The 25676-nt window shown below is 36.0% G+C and overlaps 2 protein-coding genes across 3 annotated transcripts; one reads left to right on the forward strand and one right to left on the reverse strand.

Annotated features, from left to right (window-relative positions):
• Positions 1 to 2132: 2132 nt before the first annotated feature.
• Positions 2133 to 5240, forward strand: LOC141597263 (uncharacterized). 2 transcript variants are annotated; one of them, XM_074417648.1, is made up of 5 exons: positions 2133 to 2353; positions 2777 to 2839; positions 2939 to 3090; positions 4589 to 4654; positions 4835 to 5240. In XM_074417648.1, exons 3-5 carry the CDS (start codon positions 2975 to 2977, stop codon positions 5001 to 5003), a joined length of 351 nt encoding a protein of 116 aa, XP_074273749.1. In that variant the 5' UTR covers positions 2133 to 2353; positions 2777 to 2839; positions 2939 to 2974; the 3' UTR covers positions 5004 to 5240. The 2 variants fall into 2 exon arrangements, 1 of the variants encoding a protein (XP_074273749.1); XR_012522727.1 differs by having other exon boundaries at positions 2142 to 2353; positions 4825 to 5240.
• A 4527-nt stretch (positions 5241 to 9767) lies between these two features.
• On the reverse strand, positions 9768 to 11977 carry LOC141597264 (uncharacterized). The gene has a single exon (XM_074417649.1). It carries the CDS (start codon positions 11816 to 11818, stop codon positions 10061 to 10063), a length of 1758 nt encoding a protein of 585 aa, XP_074273750.1. The 5' UTR covers positions 11819 to 11977; the 3' UTR covers positions 9768 to 10060.
• Between the last annotated feature and the right edge of the window lie 13699 nt (positions 11978 to 25676).

The following is a 25676-nucleotide window of genomic DNA, read 5'->3' on the forward strand; positions in this document are numbered from 1 at the left end:
AAAATCTAAAAAAAAAAAAGCATTAAGCATGCGTGATTGCTTAATCACTGCTGACTGGATTCATAATTCTAGTCTCTTTAATGAAAAACCTTTTACAAAATGTCGTACACGAATTTATTTTATACAGAAAAGGGAATGAATGAAGCACTATTGTTGTTGTTGTTGTTATCGTTGGCATACTTTTTGCTGATCTTCATCATCGGTTGACTAATGTCAATACCATAGATTAGATTAAATGATAATCTTAAGTATTACTTGATATAATAATACTTTTAATTTAAAGGTTAGCTCTTGGAGAATCATTAGTAGATTCCTTAAGGTGCCATTAGTTAACTAATAACTAACGGGTGATATCGAGTCTAGATATTATTATTAGACCTGGCCAGGAGGACCGGGTAGTTTGGAACAACGGCCTTTAACATGGGGTTAGGATTAAAATCTCGCAGTCCTGCAACCCTTAGAAACCCGTTAAAAAATCAAAAATACGGAGTATATAAAATAAAATTTAAAGAAAAAAAAAGCCTTTTGGGGTACGAAAGGACCATATAAGGGAGCCTAGCTAACGCGGCCCGACCTGTTTGCCACCTCTATATGTTACGCTCTCACATGCCCTTATGGGGGGATTTATCATTTTAATGTATCCTAAATATTGTACGTGAACTCGGTAATCTCGTTTGCTTTTTAAACGTCAAACTTTGACCCAAAAAAAAGTGCCAAAATATTAAATTTTATACAGATGTTCACATTGTTACTTTTGTTGTTAAAAACTATTTCAAAAAGTATATAACCGTGATAAATACGTGTATGAACAAAAAAAAATATAAACATGATACTAATTTCGTTATTCCTAAGAGCATGAACAATAGAGAGGATGATATGATCCACTTATTTTTTTCATTCACTTTCTTATTTTTTGACACATCACTTTCTCTATGACCTACCTCTATTTTCACTATTTTCATCCTCTTCTTATATATTTTTGTTCATAAGGATCCTCTTTTCCATCATCTACCCAATTATTTGCATTTTAACTTCTAACAAAAGAAAAAAATTAAAATAAATGTTGTGGAAATAACATAACATGGTTGATTGATGGACACAAGGACCAAGGTTCATTTTCCTCTAAAATTAGAGGAAGTAACCATTTTCCTCTTGCTAAGAGGACATTAAACATAAGTCCTACAATAGAGAGGATATCCTCTTAGAAGAGAGAGAGAGGGCTAAGAGGAGGGATCATTCTCTCTATTGTACATGCTTTAGAGCACCCACAATAGAGAGGAGGTTACCTTCTTATTTTTTCACTCACCCTATATTTTTATGACACCTCAATATCTTTTCATTTACCTTATTTTTCATTATTATCATCCTCTTTCTTTATCTCCTCTAGTTTTCTTACCACAATAGAGAGGATCCTCTTAAATTGTTAATCTTACTTTAAATAATCTCATATTTGATAAATAAATAAATTATTAGACACAAAGAAAATAATGGTTGGTTAGTGGGCACTAGGGCCAATGTTTACTTTCCTCTACTTTCATATAAAAGTAGAGGAAGTAACCATCTTCCTCTTGCTAAGAGGACATGTAACATATGCCTCACAATAGAGAGGATGTCCTTTTAGAAGAGAGAGTGTTAAGGGGATGCTCAATCCTCTCTATTGTGTGTGCTAGTTGAGATCACCTATCGTGCTTTTGTGTCTCATCTTGTATCTCACTACCTTAATACCTTGACACATCACACATAAAATAATAGAAATAGTAATAATCTATATCTAAATGCTTATGTATCAATAGGAGAAGGGATAAAATACAAGATAGGACGCGAAATGAAACAGAGGATCTGCACTGGAGTCTAAGACCCTAGCTATCTTGACTATTTGAGCTTCGAAGTGCATGTCACGTGGTGTTTGAATATTATACTCGTATATAGTCACTACTACAAAAACAAGAATAAGTAACACATAATAGAGAACGGTTAAGTTAAATAACCGTTCTCTAGCAGTAAAGAGAACGCTTTTCTGAACTAAGCGTTATGTGAGACAAAGAATAGAGAACGCTTCTTATATTCACAGTTATCTAAACTTATCATTAAAATATTAAAATAATAAATTAAAAAAAGAAAAAGTAAAACCCAGAAATTTCGTGTCCCCATAGGCCACATTATCTTCAAACACGTCTTTCTAATTCCCCTCGTACCATTCCTCCTTTCTCCTTCCTTCTCCCTTTATTCAATTCCCCTTTATCAAATTCAATTGCATCAGTCCACCGCCGACCGCCACCCCCACCACCACCGTCGACCGCCATCACCGCCCAATAAGGCTCACACATCAGTAAACAAGTTTACACCGCCATCCGTAAGTTCACATTTTTCCTCTCTTAGAATAGTGAAATTATTACTTGCTTTTGAATGTGATTTATCTTTTTCAAAATTAATTACTGTTTGTTGACTGGGATTGTTACTTAATTTTAGGCTAACTTTTACACAAAAATTCGAGTAGAGTTAATTGTTTGTAAATTAGGGTTTCTAATTGAATTGAGGATTTTGTATATAATCGATGTTTTGATGATCTATTGTATAATTAAGTGCTTAAGATGTTCCAAACTGTTAATTTTAGTGTTCTAAACTTAGATTTTGAATAAAACATTGAAATCAGGTCGATTTTGATAAAGGCGGAAACTAAAACTTGTGCTTTGATGTTCGTTCATTTGAGTAAAACGATTCAAAACCTGGAATTTCCGCTGATTCTAATCTAAATAATGTTAATGCTAATAATCAGGAAAGAGGACGAGAAGAAGAAGATGAAGTTGTTTGGAGAAATCTTCATTCCAAATACATTGCTGTCAGTAACTCAATTTGCAATAAAGTTTTATTTTTACTTTTTAATGTTGTTAATTAAATGTTGCTTATGAAGGGTAAATGTGTAACACAAATCATGTAGGTAAAAATGAGGCGGATAAGTTTAGGACGGTCTTAAATGAGGTTGAGTATTTGCACGAGCAAGGTATTTAACGGAGGCAATGCTTTGAAATTTTATGCATCAGTGTGCTGGAATATTAGGAGAACTGGGCTTATAACAAAAAAGGAGAAGAGGTATAACCCTAAATTTGTTTGTTATTTTCATGTAATAGAATGTTATCTTCTGGTTTTGGTTGTTCTTGTTGATGTAATAGAAGAACTGAAGAAGTATAGTCCCTGGATGTCTGTACATAAGCCTAGTTATTATGTTTTACAATTTTCTTTGATTAAGCATAATGTACATTTTCTATTACGGAGTACTAAATTAAGCATCATCTGTTATTTCCTCTTTCTGGTTATTGCGCTTTTGCTTTTAATTCTACTGCGAGGTCTGGAGTTTAAGTGGTTAAATTAACTAGCAGGACTGATATGGATTGATGGTTAATCCTGAGTAATGATGTGAATTGTTATTTAAAGATGAAAAAAGCAGTAGGATTGTTGCCATCTCTTGAGATTTTCATGACGAATTGGTCAAAATTAAGGTTGTGATTAAAGCGAAAGGTATAACACTATAACTCTTGTTTGTCTTAGTAAAGGATGAGTTTTATGTAGTTAGATGAGTCGTGTTGGAATATGTTTCCCACCAGAACTTGAGTTTCGTGCATGCATCTCTTCTAACTTCATATTTTCAAAGTAAAGTTCTCCGATTTCCCCAAAATTATAAACCCTACTTTATGAGTTTGTTTGATTTTATAATGTTAACAGTCAACAAGGGATTCAATTTAGGCATTCCGTTATCATGCCGATTTCTCCTAAGATAACATTGAGGAATCAATTTCTTCTATAAATCGTCCTAGTTTTTTATTCATTTCGTATTGAGTTGTCGTCATTTTACTTGTTTTCTTATTTAATTATTATGTATAGGCTTGTTGCATCATGTTCATATTGAAACTCTGTTGTGTTTGAATTAATGTCTCATTCTTGTACATGGGACGGTAGGAGGTTTTGGTTTTGGGATGATTTCATACGCTGTATACTCTTTCGTTTGATCATGACAGAAATGCTTATATTTGATTCAGAATGGCCTTGATAGTGTTTAATGTAATTAGTTACCTGTCTATATTGCCAAAATATCACCTCAAACATTAGAGGAATGTTTGGATTAGTGAACCACATGATTATCCAGAGCTTATTGTGACCAACTCATTTATTTTTATTTTTATTTTCTTGTTTGTATAATTACTACTTTTTTTCTTTTCTTTTTATCATGGATCAAGAAGCTTTATGCTACCAGTAGAATGGTTTTGGTTTATGAAAATATTCTCTTCAGCTAGCAGTTATATTTAGCTTAATGTTTAAGATGTCGAATTTCTTAATTTCTAATAGGGTGTCATTACAAAGGACTCAGCTTTGTGGGTTGTTGAAGTCATAGGACTTCAGATATGTTTCTGATGTAAAAACATGTACAAGCTGATTCATGGCGAATTGGCGATACTTTAGTCTCTTCGTTGTCTTTTCTTCTTTAGAGATACTTTCAAATTATAACTACTTGTGTTTTTTTACATCATTGTTATACTTGTGCTTAAATAGCGCTCCTGACAATGTTCGATTCTTTTGTCTAACTATATTTTAGGAAAAATGTCGATAAGAATGATATACTCCATTACAAGACCTCCGAATGTGTAACATTGGGGATTAGGTAAGTCTTTTATTTGGGTATTTATATCAAATAGTTGCTGTGCTATATTAAAAATTTAAAATGCGATGATTAACACGCCCACCTGTGATTTTTGCTTAGCATTGATTTATGCTCACACTAACATCTTTTTTGCATTCTGTCTTTAGACTCTGTGTTTATGTTGTTCTAAGATGGTTGCAGATTTATGTTCTTGGTGTGGAAACATAGTGGCGATGTATTATCATATATGGCTGCTAGGAACCAGGCTCGGATGAGTGTTTTAGGCATTGAGAGGCCTACTCGAGTGGCATTGATGCTGTTGCAAGAGCTCAAGGCACAAATCTTGAGCATGATCCAAGGGCAGGTGTGATCGAGGCTGGTCCGGATGATGGAGCGGTGTGTCCAGAGCAAAAAATGTAAAATGTCCCTAATGAAGCATTTAATTTTTTTTTCAAGGGACATTAGCTTTAAGTTTGATTTTAGTAGCGCAATTGTCTAATTGATGTGAATTTTTATTAACACTTGTAGGCAAGTGGCGTGGGAAAATTGTATGTTTGCGCACTATATTTTTTTTCAATATAAAACTATTATCATTTCCAGCAGAAAATTTAATTTGTATTGTAATTTTTTTTTTGAAAAATAATTAACTAATAGAGAACTGTGGGATGACCCAAGCGTTCTCTTTTCCTAGGAATAGAGAACTGTTATCAGGCCAAAGAGCTTCTTTTGCTATGGAGAATAGAGAACGGTCATCATATGCAACTGTCATTTAAGATTGGGAATATAAAACGCCTATATCAACCGTTTTATAAACTTTAGAGAACACAGACCTAAAGAACGGTCCTAAGGCGTTCTCTAAAGCTTATTTTAACAGTTCTCTAAGCCATATATTGTAGTAGTGAGTTAATATTACAATAACTATAATGTAAGACGGTTTTACATTGTAAGACTGGCCATTTCTGTAAAAAGACATTTATTTATTACTACTTAATGAGTTGTCCCTTTTTTTATATTATAAGAGGATCTCACATTGTAAAACCGTCTACCAATCGTTGGTTGGCGCAGTGGTAGCATGGGACTGCGCTTGGTAGGGAGGTCTGCGGATCGATCCCCCACAACTGCGATTGAGAAGGGTTTAAATACCGTAATCCTTGGACACGCCCCGAAATCCGGATTAGTCGGCCCAATGTGGTTCGGATTACCGGATGGTTTAGACCAAAAAAAACATTGTAAAACCTTCTTGTACTATAATTTGTGTTGATTATATTAATACTAGATGGAAAAAACAAATACGGAATATATTCCGTCTATAGCTAAAATCGGGTCAAATAGCTTGAAAGTGGTGACATTTTTTTGCCCCCACCACCCCATTTGTTGCTTGTCATATTAGGAATGTAGTATTGTATTTGGTCCGTCTTTAGTTATAGACGGATAAGTGCCGTCTATAATGAGATTTTGTGTTTCTAAACATAGCACAAGTAAAGAAAGAAAACTATGAATTGACATTATCTATATACTAACTATTTTTGTATTACTGTTTTTCTTAAACGCCAGCGTACTAGGGATGAGCAAAAATATACAATACCGTTTTGCTCACCCCTACAGCGTACTACTCCTGTTATCTATTGTTCGATATGTCAACAAACCCGAGTTTCTCACATCAAAAGTATCCGAGAGTGTTCCTACCTGTTTCATTGGATGGCAAGTTTTGGTGGCCAATATCAGGCAGAGAGAAAAGGAACAATGGTAATCTTCCGTTAAGACGATTCAATGACAAGTCGAGGTCAATCGATTACAAATTCTCGGTATTTCTCCATTAAAGGAGTTATTGTTCAGCAAAGACATGAATAAGCTCGGAGTCCCAACTCATTCCTGTTCAAGTCCAGTACTTTAAACCCACTTAAGCTACTTAGAGCGGGCAGTGACCCGGAAATCTTGTTGTTTGACAGTATAAGGGTATTGACTATTGAGTCTGTTTATTTTCCCAATTGAATCTGAGCCTTTCAACTGATCATTCGACAAGCTTAGGATCAAAAGATTCGACAGGGGCACAAACCAACTCGGCATGGTCTCATTGAAAAAGTTGCCATCAAGTCTAAGTGTTTGAAGCTTCACCATTGTGGCCATTCTCGGTGGAATAGAGCCATAAAAGAAGTTTGAACTCAAGTCGAGAAATTCCAATGAAAAAAGCCGGTCAATTTTATGAGGAAGTAGACCATAGATGCCCAAAGAGCCATAAAAGAAGACAGTGGGTGGTGAAGGTTTACCTAATGACGATAACAAGTGTTCAGAGTTTCGTACATCAACCAACAATGTAATTACACGTTTGAGCCTGATTTCTGCAAGAGGCTGATCCACAGTTCGCATATGTGTCCGCTCAAACCAGGAAAACTTGTGTTGTGTTTTGTCGTCCAACATCTTCATGGCTCGCATCCTCATAACTAACAATCAGTCGTAGGTAAGATCATTCTATGAATACAACACATAATTAACACAATTAAAAAAAAAGTTCAAGAATGCTGACCGAAATCAGTACCATTCTGGAAGCTGGTCAAGTGAAGTTCTATTAATAGGGAGTACGAATGACCAGAGATAATCCGTGTGATAATAAGTCCCATTGAGTAAAACACCACTCAGGAGTTTCGCATCTTCAATGTAACCACTTTTCTCTGAAAAATTGTGCAGGTAGTTTCTTCTAGGGGCTTCTATCCCGCGAGACCATGAACCTATGTTACTCAGATTCGGTGTCAAGTATCGGATAAGCAAGAACCACAGATGTGAAAGCAATCTGAACAAAACAAAACAAAACATAGAGCCTTCCCTCCCTCTCCGTCTCTCCCACTTCCTCTCAACGCTCTCTCTCCTTCCCTCCCAACTACCCTAATTCTCCTATGAGACGATCTCATAATAATCTTATTATAAGACCTCTCATATAGGAAGTACTCCGTAGTTCTTTCATTTCATTTTTCTTTGAGGTCTTTGCTTCATCAGTTCGTTGCACAGTTTACTAATACTAAAAAAATGAAATTATGACCAAGTTTATTCTAGACTTTCAAACACATTCCCATTACCAACCACAAGAATTTTAACAATTTAAGAATTTTAAAATTTTAAGAATTTTAAAAAAGAAACTCGCCACAGAATAGAAATATCAAAATGTGCAAATCAAATGATCAACAACAATGTCCATCAGCAGACTAAATAGGTACTCACTTGTTGACAGACATGTTATCAAGTAATCCCACCATCGATAAGCTGCCTAAGTGAATTGATTATTGAACATGGTATCTTTCTTCTCTTCAATGGCTTCCTTCAAGGGCTCTTCCATGTCTCGCGCCTAACTGAACCGCTTTAGGTCTTCTTATATTGGAAAATTTGAATGTGCTGCACTGGTCCTATATGAGAAAAGACACTAATCAATATGATTCATTATTCACACACTGTCCGCATATATGATCGAGTTATTCATCAATATCCCAACAATTGTATGAATCAGATTTTTGGTCACCGCTTATTTTTCTATCTCAATCAACTAAATCTCCATTTCTCCTATATTTTTCTTTCCTAGTTAATCAAGTAACTTAATGCCTGGTTTAGTTTGAACCTACATTATCCGGATTCAAGTAACTTAATGCCTGATTAATTTGATGACAGTTCATCAGGAAAAAAAAAAAGTCTATCATGGCTAGTTACGAGCACGCGACGCATAATACAAAATAGCAAACATAACTCAGTTAAATTGCCACTCTTACCAGCAACACCTACAGTCTTCTGGCAAGACAAGACTGTGAGCGAATTTGCATTAAAGCTTCTTCCAACATATTTAATCACCTAAAACTATTTCGTCTATACTAAGACGATTTCAATAGGCTAATGTAGACAGCACAAAAATAGCTCAGTCAAATTGTTATCCTTACCACTATAGTTTCTTCCAACATATTTAATCACCTAAAAACTAATTCGTCTATAGTAATTTAACACCAAACTCCTAGCAAAAAGACGATTTCAATCTGCTAATGTAACCAAAACAAAATAGATTCAAAGTCGTCATACCTCGGCCTGAGTAACAATCTCACCACGAACAGCATATTCACATTTCAACACCTGGAGATAAAATCATAGCTAAAGTAAAAAACTTGTCCGCTACATATAACAGCTGAATTTCATTCAGCAAAAGCCTCTAAAGTTCTCATATTTTTAGTTGCAAACTAAATGCGAGCACACATTAAGCTAATTTCCAAACAATCAAATGGCAACCAACATCTAACCAATACAACACTCTAGTCCATTAAAGGTCCACAGCAAATATTCCCGCCTTCTCACTAAACGTATTTTAACCAAAGCTAGACGAATGATTGAGACGGAATTTAAACAAATGGACATATGACCAAACCAAAAAAAAATCACAAACTTATATACAAACCCACATTCAAATCAAATACAATACCAAATTAAAAAAACGACTTTAACCTATACCCATCACTCAAAAAAACAAAAAAACAAATCCAACAGCTACCCATCACACAATCTACATTAAAACCTCAAACCCAAATCCATAAAAAAAAGGGCAGCCCGGTGCACGATGGCGTCCCCGGTAGGCAAGGGTCCCACCACAAGGGTGTAATTGGGGGCTTGGGGCAAGCCTTCCCTTGCCATTTTGGCAAGAGGCCGCTCCAAGGACTTGAACCCGTGACCTCACGGTCACAAAGCAACACCTTGACCGGTGCGCCAAGGCTCCCCATCAATCCATATACATAAAAAATCAATCAAACAATGAACCAATAAAAATACATAAAAATTACACCTTTGAATTGATAGTTTGAAGTCATACCCAGATAAATTCAACAATTTTGACGCAAATTTGCCATCGTCTCCTGGCCCCCGCCGTTGATCCCGATGTCTTCGATGGCATTGTGGAGATTGTAAAATAAATGAAGAAGAAAGAGATAAGGCGGCCTTGTTAAATTATTCAATTGTATCAGTAAACAAATGACATTCTCTGCACCAACAAATCTCAGCCAAGGCAACTATATAACTATCACCTTTGTTATGCTTTTAGATCATATCCTCTGTCATAGCTACGGTGTAACGGGGTTTGGGCTTTTTAAGATGTATAGATTTCAGCGGAAAATACTTTTATTCACCAATACACGTTATAGATAAGGAAAAAATTCGGAAAGTGATTTGCGCTCCAAAATCAGTGACAGCTATAAAGAATCTGGACATGTTACAATTACAACAAAGCAAAGGCAACGAACCATTATTGTGCCACTCAAAAGTTTGATCAACTAACATCATTTCTCAATATAATATCCGATGAGCACGAAAGACGATCAGTATCACTTGTTCAATTTGGAAACGTTAGGTGCCCGCATCCTGGCTTGAGAAAACACTAAGCAAAACCCTCCAAATATACGACACAGATAACTATGAAACTTGGCTTCCAGATATGGCATCTTGGATATGCAGTTCAATACTATTTGAATTAGTACTGCAAAGTTTACTGACAAGGGAAACACAAATGATGTGCTCAAGCTTGAAACCCACACTTAACATAGAGTTTAGAACAACAAGAGCAGCTTCCAGCATATTTTGCTCAGAAAGGGAATGAATGACTGTTTCAAAAACCATTTTATGAGGAACAAGCCTCATTTCTAGCATATCAGATAACCACTGGAACCCTTCAAATGCTGATCCTTCCTTGCATAACCCAACTATAATACATTCACGGTTGAAAGTTGAAGGTTCAACACCCTTATTCAACATCTCTGTCAAAAACTCCAATGCTTGCTGGGTTTTTCCTACCCGACAAAGTAATTCGATAAGAGACGTGTACGATGACGTGGTAGGCCTTAAACCACATGCCACAAGCGATTCAAAGAAATGTAGGCCCTTATCAAAATCCCCTTGTTTGCAAAAGCCTCGAATCAAAGAATTATATGTGAGAACATCACGAGCAACGCCATTCCGGGGCATCTCTTCAAATAAGTCACAAGCTTCCTTCATTTCGCCGTTCTTGCATAACCCAGCGATCAAAGTATTATAGTTCACATTGTTAAGCTTATAACCTCTATCACGCATCTCTTTGACCAACTTTCGCGCCTCTTCAAGATCACCGGTCTTGCAATACCCATATATAAGTACATTATATGTATACTCATTAGGAAGCACGCCTTTCTCTCCCATTTCACTCCATAACTTCTTAGCTTTTTCAATCAAATTCTTCCGACAAAGCCCTTGAAGCATTATCGTATAGAATTTCGTATCAGGCCTATACCCTCTTTCCCTAATATCGTTAAAAATCTTATAGGCCTCACCTTCTCTCCCCCTTTTACAAAGAGCATATATAATTCCTTGATAAGTATAAATATCGGGATTTTGATTCATTCCAATCATCATATGCAAAATTTCGGAGACCCGAGCAAAGTCTCCATCCTTGGAGAGGGCTACTATCAAACAGTTCAAAGCATCATTACGAGGAATGAACCCGCCGTCCCTAACTTGCCTTAGAGCTTCATAACCACTTACAGGTTTGTCATCAACAACAAATGCCTGAATCAAATACCCAGCAGTCTCAACATCACCAACAACTCCACTGTCCATCATCTCCCCATACAACTTCCAGAAAACATCAGTCCTCTTACCGCGAACCGCTTTAGACAATACTAAATTCCAACTGATCAGTGAAGGGCAAATCCCATAAGACTTGAACTTTCCAAGTAAATCAAGACCCTCATCAAAAAATCCACCATCAAACAAGGAACACAACAAAGATTCTAACAAACCCGAATCGGGCTCGAACTTCGGAGCATTATCCAGAAATGATTTAGCTAAAACAGAAGCTTTGGCATTCACAAGTGCATTAAATAAACAATTAGAAGATTTGGGATCGGGGGAAAACCCATGATTAGAAGAAAGCCAATCGAATAAACGAAGAGAAAGAAAGACATTGGTCTGAATTTTAATTACCTCATTGAAGAAATTAGGGTTTGAGAAATCAAAAGAGGGGAATTGGGAAATTAGGGTGGATTCCCATCTGGGTTGTTCTCGAATGATGTCCCATACTTGTTGGGCAACATTTGACAAGTTTTGATCTTGGGTTGAGATTGACATAGACTTGAATCTGAGACATAAATTAGGGTTTTGGCGGAGAGGATTGAAGATCAAAGACGCGATTTTTGCCATTGTAATTGGGGAAATCTGGTGTTTTCGGCTGTCAATCAAACCGTCGGTCGCCGTTGCCGTTAGTTGCTTCTTGCGGGTCGGGTTGTTTTGTGGGCTCTATCAATAACCCACACGCTGATTTTCACATAACGTTTTCAATTGAATGTTCTATTATAATCCGGAAATATAGCAAATCAGCTCCATAAGTTTGATACTATGTACAATCAAGCACTTGATTTATGAATGTAACAAATCAATTCCATAAGTTTCTCTTAATGTGCAATTAACCATATATCTTATTTTTAAGAATAAAATTTGTTAATTAAATGTTTTACGATTATTGAAATCAAAATTATTGATTACGGAGTATATTTTAATCCTAATATTTTCGTGATTATTTAAAAATATGCAAATTTTTATTTTTATTTTGGTGAAAAATGTTAATAATATGAGAATTATTTATGATATTACAATGAAAAGTTACATGACCAAATTTTTGTTTATACTAAAATTAGTTCGTATTTTTCGTTGAATATGTAAATATTATATTATTTAAAAAATATATTTTTAATAGTTTTTATAAATAAAAACAATAAGTTTTAGTTAAAAAAATAGTAAAAAAACTTGATTTGTGTTTAATTGCACATTTTTGGAAAGTTATGAAGCTAATTTGCTACAAGTGAAACTTAGGGGTCTGATTTGCACATAGTTCATAAGTTATGAGGGTAATTTGCTACATCTATATAGAGTAATATTCAACTTGTTTAATATGTAAGACGAATATGACCGGCTTAAAAGGCTAAAGTAGACAAATTTGATAGGAGTATTTTGTTTTTAGTGTATTAGATGTTGAGATAACATAACTTATGTAGTTGAAAAGACATGTCCGTTAAGTTTTGTTCTTTTCAGCTGAAATGAGTTGAATTGAACTTAATAGAATGAAATTTAGTTAAATTGAATTGAGTTAAAGTAAGAGTTAATTTATGAAAATATTAGTTGCATTGAACTTAAATAAATTAAATTATACAACACTTAATAAAAAAGCCTCTCTCTAAACTTCCCTCTCTCTAAAAACCACAAAAACCTAATCACCTTGCGCCGCCGCCTCCCCTAACCACATACTCCCCCTCTTTCTCCCCCTACCTTATCGCCGGAGTTAGGCTCGTTTAGTGGCTTATCTCCGGCGATCGATCATGCTTCAGCTCTTTCTCCGCCCGGCTTGTCTGATTTCTCTCCGATCCTGTTGACGGTTCTTGGCTTGGTTCCGATGGTCCTCTGGCTGCGACGGTATGGTGTCGGTCGTTCTCTCGTTACCCTGTCCTGTCGTCGAAGCCTTGCATGCTTCCCCTTCCCCCCTTCCCCTAGTAAGTTCTGATGGCCTTTGTCGGTCATGTTGGGTTGGGTCTCTCACTGACGTTCCCGTCCCCCGTCCCCTTGTCCTGTCGCCGTCGTCCTTTGTTTCCAATCCAGGGTGATCCCCCCATTCCCCCCACCTCTGGATTGGGTTTTTTTTTGTTGGTCTGTCTGTTTGGTTTGATGGGTATAGCTCATCCGTTGTGATTTGGGTCTGTTTTGGTGATCCCCCCATTCCCCCCACCATTCGGTCTCATGTCCGTCTCCTATTGTTTTGCCGGTCTTGTTTCTTTTGGGTCTGTTTGCTTGTTAAGTGGTGGTCCTGGGAGGAGTCGTTGGGTGAATCGGGTTTCGTTGTAGTGTCTTGTTTGGTTTTCTGTGTCGTCCTTTGGGTTGGGTTGGTGTTTCCTGCATGCAAGCCGACGGTCCTGGGGGGTTTCGATTGTTGGTCGGGTGTTTTTTGTGTCCTTCTTGGGTGTGGCCTTTGTTGAGCCGGCTGGGACTTTTTTGGTCTATTTGTGTGTGACCGTCCTGTTTTGTAGTCGGAGGGAGTTTGCTGGCCGGGTGCTTTCCTTTTGTTGATTTGAGGTGTGATGGGTAGGTTGGAGTCGAGGTTTTGAGAGTGTCGTTGGTTGGGTCGGATGTGGTGGTTCCTGCTTCTTGTTAATGGCTCACTTTTCTTGGTGCTGTTTGCTTCCTCAGTTTATTTCAATAATTATGTCCCTTTGGTTATGGGTGTCCTGTCCCGTGATCAGTGAGGTGTGGGTTGGTTCTGGTCGTCTCTCCTTTGACTGGGTTTGGGTTATGAGACTGCCTTTGTCCCTTCTTCATTGCATGATGAATTTCTTAAGGTGTTGGTCCTTTGGTCGAAGGGTTCAATCGCTTAGGTGTAGGAGTTTTATCTCCGCTGATGGCGGACTTCGTCGTCTTGCTCATCTCTTTTTATGTCTTCGTTCTTTTCGCAAGAGCGGAAGTACACCTAGTCATTGTCACTCGACGGCTCGGTGGCGTCGATGCCTTCTGGAAGTCAAGAATGCCTTGGAAGCTGGTTCGGTTGTTCGTGGCCAATCCTCCGCCATTATCCATCCTATCATCGCGGATTTATATTTTCTTAATGTTGTTGTTTTAGTCTTATTTAAGTTTTACGTTTCTCTTAGGTATGGCTTTGTAGTGCTAGATTTAGTTATCGGGTTTCTGGTACTACCTAGTCGAGTAGCTTACGTTGTTGCCTGTAAAACATTGTAAGTTATTCACCTGCCGTTGTCAAAAAAAAAAAAAAAAAAAATTAAATTGAACTAAACTGAATCACAAATTCTCATTTGTGACGGCGATATCCGTCACAAACTTATGACGGATACCGTTTCCTCTCACAAAATACCCATTGAGAGGTGAGTGGTAACTGGTAAGCACATGGGGGGGTGCCCACCTTGTCCCCTCCCCCCCTTTTGTGAGAGGTCACAAGCTTATGACGGGATTAGCCCGTCACAAGCAAGACTTGCTGAAATTGAATAGCACTGAACAGAAAAGAAACGAGTTGAAATTAAGTCGGAAAAACAGTGTCTCAGACCATGGTGAATGTGTAATAGTAGCTTCACAAATTCTCATTTGTGACGGCGATATCCGTCACAAACTTGTGACGGTATCATTTTCTCTCACAAAATGCCCATTGAGAAGTGAGTGGGAAGCACATGGGGGGTGCCCCACCTTGTCCCCTCTCCCTTTTTATGAGAGGTCACAAGCTTGTGATGGGATTAACCCGTCACAAGCAAGACTAGCTATAGTAGCTTTCATGTGACATGTGCTCAAGTGTCATTTCATACTCAATTTGTCTTGAAATCAATCAAGCTGGGGTTAGGCTTACGTACTGTTTTTAGTGGACCAACTTTTCATTTCTTTACTCACATGATTAGGATAACCCAATGGGCCTAACTATTTTTAAGATTGACCAATCATTTTGGAATTAGGGATACAAATTGACGTCAACTTTACCACCTTATTGTAAACCCAAGGAGTATAAAATTTTCAACTCGGCCTTTTATAATTAAAACTAGTAAATTTAAATATACAAGTTATTAATATAGAATTTTAAATTACTAAAATAAAATATTTTCTTATAAATTTTATAAATTATCATTTATGACGGACATTTTTTGTCACAAGTTTATAACCTCTTACAAGGTACAAGTGAGAAAGTAAGTGGGAGGTGTTGTGAGAAGTCATACGCTTGTGATGGTCATTGTACAAATTTATTGAGTAATCTATTTGGGTTTTGGTTATTGAACTAGTCTTATGTGTAAATTGGTCTTACAGAACAATTTCTGAATTTTTTTTTGACAAGGGTAACTCCATTTAGGGGTAGAATTAGGTGGCTATTAGTGCGCTTGCCCCTATTGACGACCGAAAATTTCAAAGTTTTTTTAAAAAATTTTGCAACTTTTTTTAAAGTTTTCGTTAAATAATTACTTTTTCGCTCTCACATGGATAAATTCTTGGCTCCATCACATTCCACAATTATTATTTTTTGTGGATAAACTCCCAAATATACGTAATAACCTGCAAACCAGTTAACCACGTACACTAGGTTATGAGTTTCACCCGAATTTTAACCACTAGATTTCATGCTTATGTTCCGGAATATCATTTTAAATTGTTTAATTTGTTATTGCTACAAAGTTATACTCTCACATTTATTATTTTACAAAAGAAAACAAAATACAAACACTGAGTAATATCGAGATTGAGCATCATTCTAAATATTTTTGATTTCTTTTTCAAATTATTAAAATGATAAATTGAGCATCATCCTAAATATTTTTAAATTTGTTTGATTCGTTATTTTTGGTTTCGCGTACTATATTAGCCGAGTATGGCAGATGCTTGTCCAAACATAAATACGTGTCGTGTATTTTGGCAGATGCTTGTCCAAACATAAATACGTGCTTAGGCGTGCCAAAACAATATATTCCTCTATTTAAATCCATTTCTTTGTATTTTGAGCGTGTCCAAACTCGACGTACCTAGGTGGGTCGTGCCGTGTTTATCATAGGTATAATCTTCTTTCTCAAACTTCGGGCCCAGGCACGGCCTATGACACATATGTGTCTTGTCGTGCTAAATTCATGTCGTGCTAAAATAGATCATGAACAATACTTAGGCTCTGTTCTTTTGGATTTAAAGTCACTTAATATAAGTTCACTTCAGATCCTATAAGTTCAGTTCAGATCCTATAAGTTCAGTTCAGATTCTATAAGTTCGATTCGATTCGAGATCCTATAAGTTCGATTCGATTCGAGATCTTATAAGTTCAGTTCAGATCCTATAAGTTCAGTTCAGTTCAATTCAGATCATATAAGTTCAGTTCAGATCTTATACCTCACTTAATTTAAATTAACTTCAGATCCTATAAGTTAAGTTAAGTTCAGTTCAGATCTTATAAGTTCAGTTCAGATCCTATAAGTTCAATTCAGTTCAGATCCTATAAGTTCAGTTCAGTTCAGATCCAATAAGTTCATTTCAGATCCTATAAGTTCGATTCGATTGATTCGAGATCCTATAAGTTCGATTCGATTCGGATCGTATAAGTTTCGAATCCAAAAGAACAGGGCCTTAGGCATGCTTGTCCATCGGCTAACGTGTTCACTTTCATCTCTAATTTTACCCCATTTTTTGTCTCATCGTATGGCCTTGTGGAAGCTTATTTCGATTTCTTTTGTTTTCAATATGTTAAAATATTCAGAAATTCTCACTTTATACAAACACTATCCGTCATCTAAAATTGTAAATGGATAGTGTCTCTTTCACAAAAGGAGAGTGAATAATACAAATGGGTGGGAAATGGATACCCGCACTTGTCTTCCCACTTATATTTTTATGAGAGAGCTACATCAGTCTATAACTTTAAATAAATAGTATCCGTTTACAGATTTAGATTATCCGTCTACCATGAGATGGATTGTAAAATCACAAAATCTCATTGAAAACGGCACGTATCCGTCACTTTGGAGTGACGGATACCATTTTCTCTCACAAATGACCCAAATAGAGGAGAGAGGGAAGCACATGGGGGTGCCCTCACCTTGTCCCCCCTATCCGTTTTGTGAGTGGCATTACCCATCACTTGCTCCGACCCGTCTTCAGTAAGACTAAGGCCGTGTTCTTTTGGACTTAAAGTCACTTAATATAAGTTCACTTCAGATCCTATAAGTTCGATTCGATTCGATCCTATAAGTTCGATTCGATTCTATAAGTTCGATTCGGTTCGATTCTATAAGTTCGATTCGATTCTATAAGTTCGATTCGATTCGAGATCCTATAAGTTCGATTCGATTCGAGATCCTATAAGTTCGATTCGATTCACATCCTATAACTCACTTAATTTAAGTTAACTTAACTTCAGATCCTATAAGTTCGATTCGAGATCCTATAAGTTGATTCGATTCGAGATCCAATAAATTCGATTCGATTCGAGATCCTATAAGTTCAGTTCAATTCCTATAAGTTCAGTTCAGTTCATATCAGATAAGTTTCAGTCCAAAAGATTAGGGTCCTGTTCTTTTGGACTGAAACTTATTTGATCTGAACTGAACTGAACTTATAGGATCTGAACTAAACTGAATTTATTGGATCTGAACTGAACTTATAGGATTTGAACTGAACTGAACTTATAGGATTTGAACTGAACTGAACTTATTGAATCTGAACTAAACTTATAGGATCTTAACTGAATTTACACGATCCGAATTTAAATTAACTTAAATTAATTTAACTTAATTATTATTATTATTATTATTATTATTATTATTATTATTATTATTATTATTATTATTATTATTATTAAAAACGAAAACTTTTAGTGAGATCAAACAAAAATTTTACATGAAATTAATGGGTAGCCAAGAGAGAACACTGATAAAAAAATATAATCTAAAACACAAGGTAAAATAATAACATTTTTCCGCTTTAGATATATTGGTTTGTTCATACATTGTACTACGCTTACATTACGATAAAAAATAATGAGAAGAATGATAATTTTATTTTGAAAATAATAATATATATATGTATCGAATAATTAAATGTCAAATATTTTTGCATCAGTTTTTTAAAAAAATACTTTGTATATTACTTTTCTAAACTAAATTTATAGAATCTGAACTTATAAGATCTGAACTGAACTAAACCGATAGGATCTGAACTGAATTTATAGGATCTGATCTGAACTAAACCGAACTTATAGAATCTGAAGTGATCTTAAATTAAGTGACTTTAAATCCAAAAAAAGAGGGTCTAACTCTTGTAAAATAGAAGTAGTACATTCTCACACACCGTGCCATTTGACTTCGATAATTATGTACTTCACCAACTTGTGTTCTTCCACGATTTTGCATGTCCAATAGTGTCTAATCATTGAACTACTTCTGTTTTGTTTTTGGTTTTACACAAAGTCTTATTATAGACGGCAACTATCCATCTATAATTAAAGACGGGCCAAGTAACATATCACATTACGCATAAGATAAACAACAACTTGCGTGGTGGACCCAAAAATGTCACAACTTTTAGGGTATTTGACCCGTCCCTAGCTATAGACGGATATATCCGTCTATAGCAAGACTTGCTGTTGGTTTTATTCTGTAATCCGTCTTACAGTAGATGGACACTATTTATCTAAAACTGTAAATTGATATTGACCCTTTTTACAAAATGTAAGTGGAAGGGTAAATGGAGCGTGGATATATCCATTTCCCACCCACCTACTTTATCCACCCTCATTTTGTGAGAAGGACACTATCCATCTACAGTTTTAGACAGATAGTGTCCGTCTAAAATGAAAATTTATAATATTTTAAATGGTTTTAAACTTATACGGAGTATGTCTATATGTGATAAATTAGTTTGGAATTATTTTATAGTTAAAAATAAAAGGTGGCTAAAAATGATCTAAAATTGACTTAAAAATTACGAGTATTATTTATTGAAAGTTACTAAAATGACAAGTTAGTTATTAAAGTATCTGTTTTACAAATTTATTGAACAAGACTGTCTTACAAAAAAAAAAATTATTTATTAAAATTTATTATGTGCTTATGTTCAAAAAAAACCTTTTTTTTGTTTAGGGAACAAAAAACCTTAGTTTAAGTTGTCTTGTTTGCCTTATGTCCAGAATCACAATAACTCGTTATATATTTAGGTTTTGCTCGCTTATTTGAGTCATTGGATAAATAAATTATTGTTTAAAACGAATATATCCGTCTTAAACTTAAGAATCAAGTCTCGGGTAACGTAGTAAGAATAGGACAAAAGAGGAATGCGTGGAGAGAGGCAAAAAAAAAATTCTTATATACTCAAGGGAAATGATATTTGACCCCATTTATTAAGACAGGTGCCTCTATTTTTAGGGAGACTAACTGAAATACACAAACACTCTGTCTCTAGTCTTTACTGTTAATTTCATATATTAACTTTTTTTCCATTTATTGGACCTTTTTCAACGCTATAAACTCGTATTTATCACAACTTTACCATTGAAAGTCACCCAATTCAAATAAACTCCAACATTGATAAGCGAACTTTTTATTAACTACAGAGTATTTTTACGAAGATATCTAGGTAGTTAATACGGAGTATATGTTTTTTTATAATATTCTTATCAACAATTGACTTATTATCCAAGTATATGTGCTCGGAAAAATTGGAGTCAAGTGCTTGAGGCTCCCAAGCTTCCAGGCCTTTACCAAATGGTTGTAAACTTGTGACTTCTCACAATCTTTTTTTTTTTTTAACATTATTTAAGACAGTTATGTGATGTCACATGGAGGGATTTGTGCAAAAATATTTAAGTCCTTCACGTTCAAAGGGGAATAAAGGATCAATCAAAAGGATTTTCCAAGTCAAAAGCAATTAGTTCGTCGTAGTTTATTAGATCTACCGTACGCCTTTTAGTTTTAAGTCTTTAGCCTTTATTTTAGCAGCTTTAGCTTAAAGCTTGGAACTGCTAAACATTGAAGTTGACATCCTCCACAAAACTAAGGTTAGTTATTTGGACAGAGTAATTAATGGAGTCAAGATTTTCTCCATTTTCTAAAAAGAAATGGAGAGGCAAGTTCCTTTAAACGGTTCAGATTGCATTTTGACAATATCGAACAGTTGTACATTTATGCATAGAAATAAAGGGATAAGTGTATAAATGGGAAATATTATTAAATGAATTTGTGAGGGAAAATTGAGAGAATTTCAATTGTAATTAATATATACTCCTATCTTAGATAACTAGTTACAAAATTATACTTTATTTTTAATTTTTAATTAGTAGTCAAATAAACAAAATAAAATATTTTTATTAATATGTTTTGATACCCAATAAAAGGAGGGTTTTTCTAACGTGTGCCCTAGGACACACATTAATAACCCATATATGGTAAGTTTAATAACATATTCTCATAAAATATGGTAAAAATGAGAATATATTTGAGTATCTTATATAAACTTGTTGTTAAACAACTTAAACTTGCTATATATGGATTATTAATGTGTGCCCTTAGAGCACACGTTAGAAAAACCCATAAAAGGGCAGTGAGGATCCTCTGTCCCCACTTTTGTGTTTCACTTCATACACATCCCGACACATCACTTGTTGCAAATAAAAAATAGACAATAAATATGGTAATGTGTTAATTTGTCAAGATGTGTATCTAATAACACAAAAGGGTGCTCTTAGAACTTTGACAAAGACATTTTCGAGAGAAATGCAACTTGATGGAAGTATGATGTAATACGACATGAGTATTTAAAAGGGCAATTATTTTCTAAAATTCAAAGATCTATAAGTCAACTTATTTACAATGTGGGATTTTAGGTAGACAAATACTCCGTATAATTAACGCTATCATATTATTGTCTCCTTTGTTAAAATTGTTGGGACTTCTAAAATATGTACTCCCTCCATTATTTTATATATGACGTTTTCGTTTTACGAGGTAAGCCTTTGACTTTCGATTATATAAAAATATACTCTAGAAAAAATTATGAAAATTATATCATTAGATTCGTCATAAAATTTGCTTTCAAAAGAGTATACATTTCATATTATTAACTTATATATTTTGAGAGATATTGAAGAGAGAAGTGAGTGTCTCGAAATGTGAGAATGACATATATAAAATAATGGAGGGAGTATGTGATATTTAGGTGCTGTTTGGCTAAGCTTTAAAAGTGATTTTTTAACTTAAAAAGCAATAGTTAGGCCAAATACTGTAAATTAGGGATATGAAAATCTACTTTTAAAAAGTTAAAAATTGATTATTGACCCCAAAAAGTAGAAGTAGATATTTTCTACTTCTCATTCTACTTTTCACAAAAGTGCTAAACACCCAATTATTTTGCGCATTTTTTTTGCCTCCAACAAACCATTATCTTATACTCCGTATGCTATATTATGGTGTGCTTCATTTTCTCTTTTCTCTCAATTCTTTGCTTCTTTCACATGTACCCATCAACTTCTTTCACATGTACCCATCAAAGTAACGTGTAATTTATCGTCTACTCCAACTATTTTTTTACTGCTACAATCTTACTTCTATGATCTTATATACTCCCTCCGTCCCAATGATTTATTTACCGTTAATTAAAATATCTGACAAAGAATATAAAAGGTAAACAAATGAATGAGACGGAGGGAATAACTATCAATAAACATGATTAATAAATAAAGCAAAAAAAGCTGGATAGAAGTAGTCAAGCCAAACATATAATTTTATAAGAAGGAGTTTTTACAAAAGTATGACCAAACAACTAATTTTTTTTCAAAATGTAACTTATAAATAAACTCCTTTTAGAAAGCAAAAGTCATTTTAAAAGTGTATATTTGGCCTAGTTTGTAAAATTGTTTTTGGACTCAAAAACACTTTTTGGCCAAACACATCGTTTTTTAAAAGTTAAACAAAAATTCTGAAAAGCTAAAAATACATATTTTTGCCCATAGAAATAGAATCAGTTATTTGTTGTTTCCGCTTTTCAAAAACACTTTTGAAAAATTAAGTTTGAAAAACACAAACTCATTTTTGAGAATCGAGGCCAAACATGCTCTTAGTGTGTTTGACCTAGCTTGTAAATGTGCTTTTGGACTCATAAACACTTTTTAGCCAAAAACATCATTTTCTAAAAGTTAAACAAAAAATTCTCAAAAGCTAAAAATCCATATTTTTGCTCATAGAAATAGAAGCAACAAATAGCTTTTGAAAAACACTTTTGAAAAATTAAGCTTGATAAACAAAAACTCATTTTTGAGAATTTAGGCCAAACATGCTCTTAAAAACGTATCAAAATCATGTACAACTATAATAACGCATCATTTGTCCTAGCAAGCGATGTTTTTGTCTTTATCATATGCTTACGAGATGGTAGGGTATTGAATATATCAAACTTTTCTTAATGATATGTTGCGCAAATGAAAAATCACATTCCTTATTGGTATTGAATTTCAATTTATATTCTCTTTGTTTCATTCACTCGCTAGTCTCTAATCTTATCTTGTAACAATCTAATGGTTACATTTTCAAGAAATGATTGATACTAAGGTGATGATATAAAATGAAAGTTATTAGAGGACATGTTGTTAGAACGGAAGTAAGAAAGAACAAATAAAGAACAATAAAGAGACAAACGCACAGATTTACGTTGTTCACTAACGGTGTGTTAGCTACGTCTACAAGGCAGAAGGGATAGAGTTTTATTGATATGTGAGAAGTTTTCAGATTACAGATTCAGACGGTATGATAAGCATGACCGCTAGGTAGCTAGACCCCCACATAGTCGTTCAAAGCGGCGACTAACAGAATCAAGGCACAAACCCAACACATGCACATGCACAACACTTTCTCTTTTGTATAAGATCAACCTATCAAATTTTTGCGGCGACAAAACGATTATGATTCATATGAGTTATGCATGAACTTATGAGCATCATAAATAGACATGATAAAACAAACCTTACTTGAATGACTCGACCTAATAATGTCGACTTGGTACCCAAAGTTGATCGAAGTTGCATATGTTAAATGCAGTGGGTCTCTTAAGATGGTTATATATATTTTAAGATTAAAACGGTGATGATATAAAATGAAAGTTATTAGAGGACATGCACAAGCATAACACGTTCTCTTTTGTATAAGATCAACCTACCAAATCTTTGTGGCTACATATGATTATGCTCGGTTCATATGAGTTATAGGAGAATATATAAACTTATGAGCATCCTAAGTAGACATGGTAAATCGAACCTTATTTGAATGACTCGGCCTAATAATGTCGATTTGATACCTAAAGTTGACCAAAATTGCATATTTTATATGCAGTTGGTTTCTTAAGATGGTTATATCTGTTTAAGATTAAAATGGGTTAAATAGCACCTCACTTGAATCAATAAAAAAAGTCTTTTGTTAGTCCCTACTCTTTAATCATTCTACTTGTTCCGGGTGTAATTCCAGAGCAAGTATCGTTACCACCCGTGGCTTGTAGAATAATGTCTTTGGTTGAACCCTTCCCGCTCCTATCGCCTCTCTCGGCCTTTCCTGCAACAATGAACGAACTGAGGGCTTGGCTTTGTGCCAAGCGTACTCACTCCGACGCCCAAGTCAGTGAACTTAGAGGTATAAGTTGTATACTAATTGGCTAGGAATGTATTGTAGAGAGATAAGGGAGATATTACCAGATGAATAGTGTATTTTAGGTTAAGTTGTGGGATCCTTTCCTCAATGAAGGTTGAGGAGTATTTATAGGCTTTCACCTTTTGTCACGTAGTGGCCAAGTGGCCAAGTGGCTTATCAGGTGGAAAGACCGTTCTACCCTCGGCCGATTGTCCTACGGCAGGCCGGCCGAGGGGTCTTGGATATGAGTACGCGGGTATGTGTCCCGGCTGGCAGGTTGCCATGCCGATACCCTGGCTAGCAGGCCGATGGGCTGCATCGGCTAGGCAGTCTAAGTCGTTGACTTGCTGTGGATATCTTTGACCTTGCTCAGTGTGTTGACTTGGTCAGCGGTGCAGAATATGCCCCATCAATTTGCCCCCAGCGTAGTCTATGCCGTGGTATGGGCTCCGATGTATGCTGAGCGCATATTCTGAAGTAAATTTCGAAAATCTTTCAGTATCGGTGTCTCCTTGTGTATCGGCGTGGCTCTTGCTAGGCCGTACCATATACCATATCCCCCCTCCACATGGATGCGTGAAGGGTATCCGATGTGGAAAAGAACAAGACGATGGCCGAGACCAGGGCTGAGAGCGCCGGTTGAATTTGATTGCCCCCGGCCGGTGCTTCCTGGCTTGGTTGATTGGTAGCCGGCGGAGACTAGGTACCTAGGAATTTGTTTGAAGGAGATGAACAGTCGAAAAGATGTGAATAGGCGTGTTGAAGACGCTTGGTCACTGTTGCATTGATTGACATTCAACTGTTGCGACGATTGACATCCCGCGGTTGCATGCTTGACACGTGTGTGTTCGCTGATTGGTTGGCGCTTCATGGGCTGTGCCCTGATTGGTCCTTCTTCATGGGCTTTTCTCTATAAATAGGGTAGTTATTCCGTGATTTTGGCCTCCATTTTATTTTCGAAAATTTTTCTCTAAAATCTTCATCTCTCCAAACTTTCAAGGGTTTTCTTCTTCTTAATCTTCGGAGTATTTGATCCGGCGAGTGTTTTTCTTTAAGGTAAACAAGCAAACTCTTTATTTTCCTTGCTAATAATTTGTTGTGAACCATGTCTTCTGCGATCTTTGGGCCTAGTAAACTGCGTCGGGGGTCCTAGGTCTCCTTCTCCTGAAGTTGATCCTCAAATTCTGGAGGAATGGGAGGATTCTGACTCTTTTGGTGATCTTGGTGATGATTTTGGTGATGATATGGAAAGGTCTCGTCCTAGTGAGGGGAGACGGTACGTCATGGATCACGGCTATGTCTGTAAGATCCGCCTTGATCGTGCTTGGTCCCGTAAGCTTGCCCGTTGTTCCGGCGGGAAACTTTTCGAGGATCATTTTTTCTTTGGTGGGGGATACGAAATTGTTATCCCCGGGAGGGTCAGTGTATCTTTTGCCCTCCGCCGGCCATCTTGGCGTGTACTGCGGCATTTGGAGTACGGGCTCCGGTTTCCGCTGAATGGGTACGTTGTGGCTATAATTAGAGCCATGAACGTTGCTGTTGCCCAACTGCACCCGCTGGCCATGAGGACCATAATTGGTTTCGTCTGGCTTTGTCTTTTTAAGGGAGAGGCTCCGACGGTGGATTTATTCCGCCGTCTTCATCATCTCAAACCGTCACTCCCTGGCCGCGTTGGATGGTACAAAGACAAACCGAAAGCGGGGTTACGTCTCTGTTGACAAACTCTCTTCTTGCAAGGGCTGGCAGGGTCGGTGGGTGTATGTTAAAGTGCCGAATGACTATCCGCCGCCCGTTCCTTCCAAGGATCGGGTTAATTTGCGGTGTGAGACTAGGGCGGAGCATGACAGATGGGTCACTCGGAAGCGTCTTAAAATGGATGCTAG

The sequence above is a fragment of the Silene latifolia genome, chromosome 8 (assembly GCF_048544455.1).
Source record: "Silene latifolia isolate original U9 population chromosome 8, ASM4854445v1, whole genome shotgun sequence".
Taxonomy (NCBI): domain Eukaryota; kingdom Viridiplantae; phylum Streptophyta; class Magnoliopsida; order Caryophyllales; family Caryophyllaceae; genus Silene; species Silene latifolia.

What these genes read in the sequence shown, in the direction of transcription:
- LOC141597263 (XM_074417648.1), top strand. Translation starts at nt 2,975, where the DNA reads ATGAGGTTGAGTATTTGCACGAGCAAGGTATTTAACGGAGGCAATGCT. An exon ending in ATAACAAAAAAGGAGAAGAG is followed by an intron (nt 3,091 to 4,588) that starts GTATAACCCTAA and finishes ACTATATTTTAG; the next exon opens with GAAAAATGTCGATAAGAATG. An exon ending in TGTGTAACATTGGGGATTAG is followed by an intron (nt 4,655 to 4,834) that starts GTAAGTCTTTTA and finishes AGATGGTTGCAG; the next exon opens with ATTTATGTTCTTGGTGTGGA.
- LOC141597264 (XM_074417649.1), bottom strand. Translation starts at nt 11,818, where the DNA reads ATGGCAAAAATCGCGTCTTTGATCTTCAATCCTCTCCGCCAAAACCCT.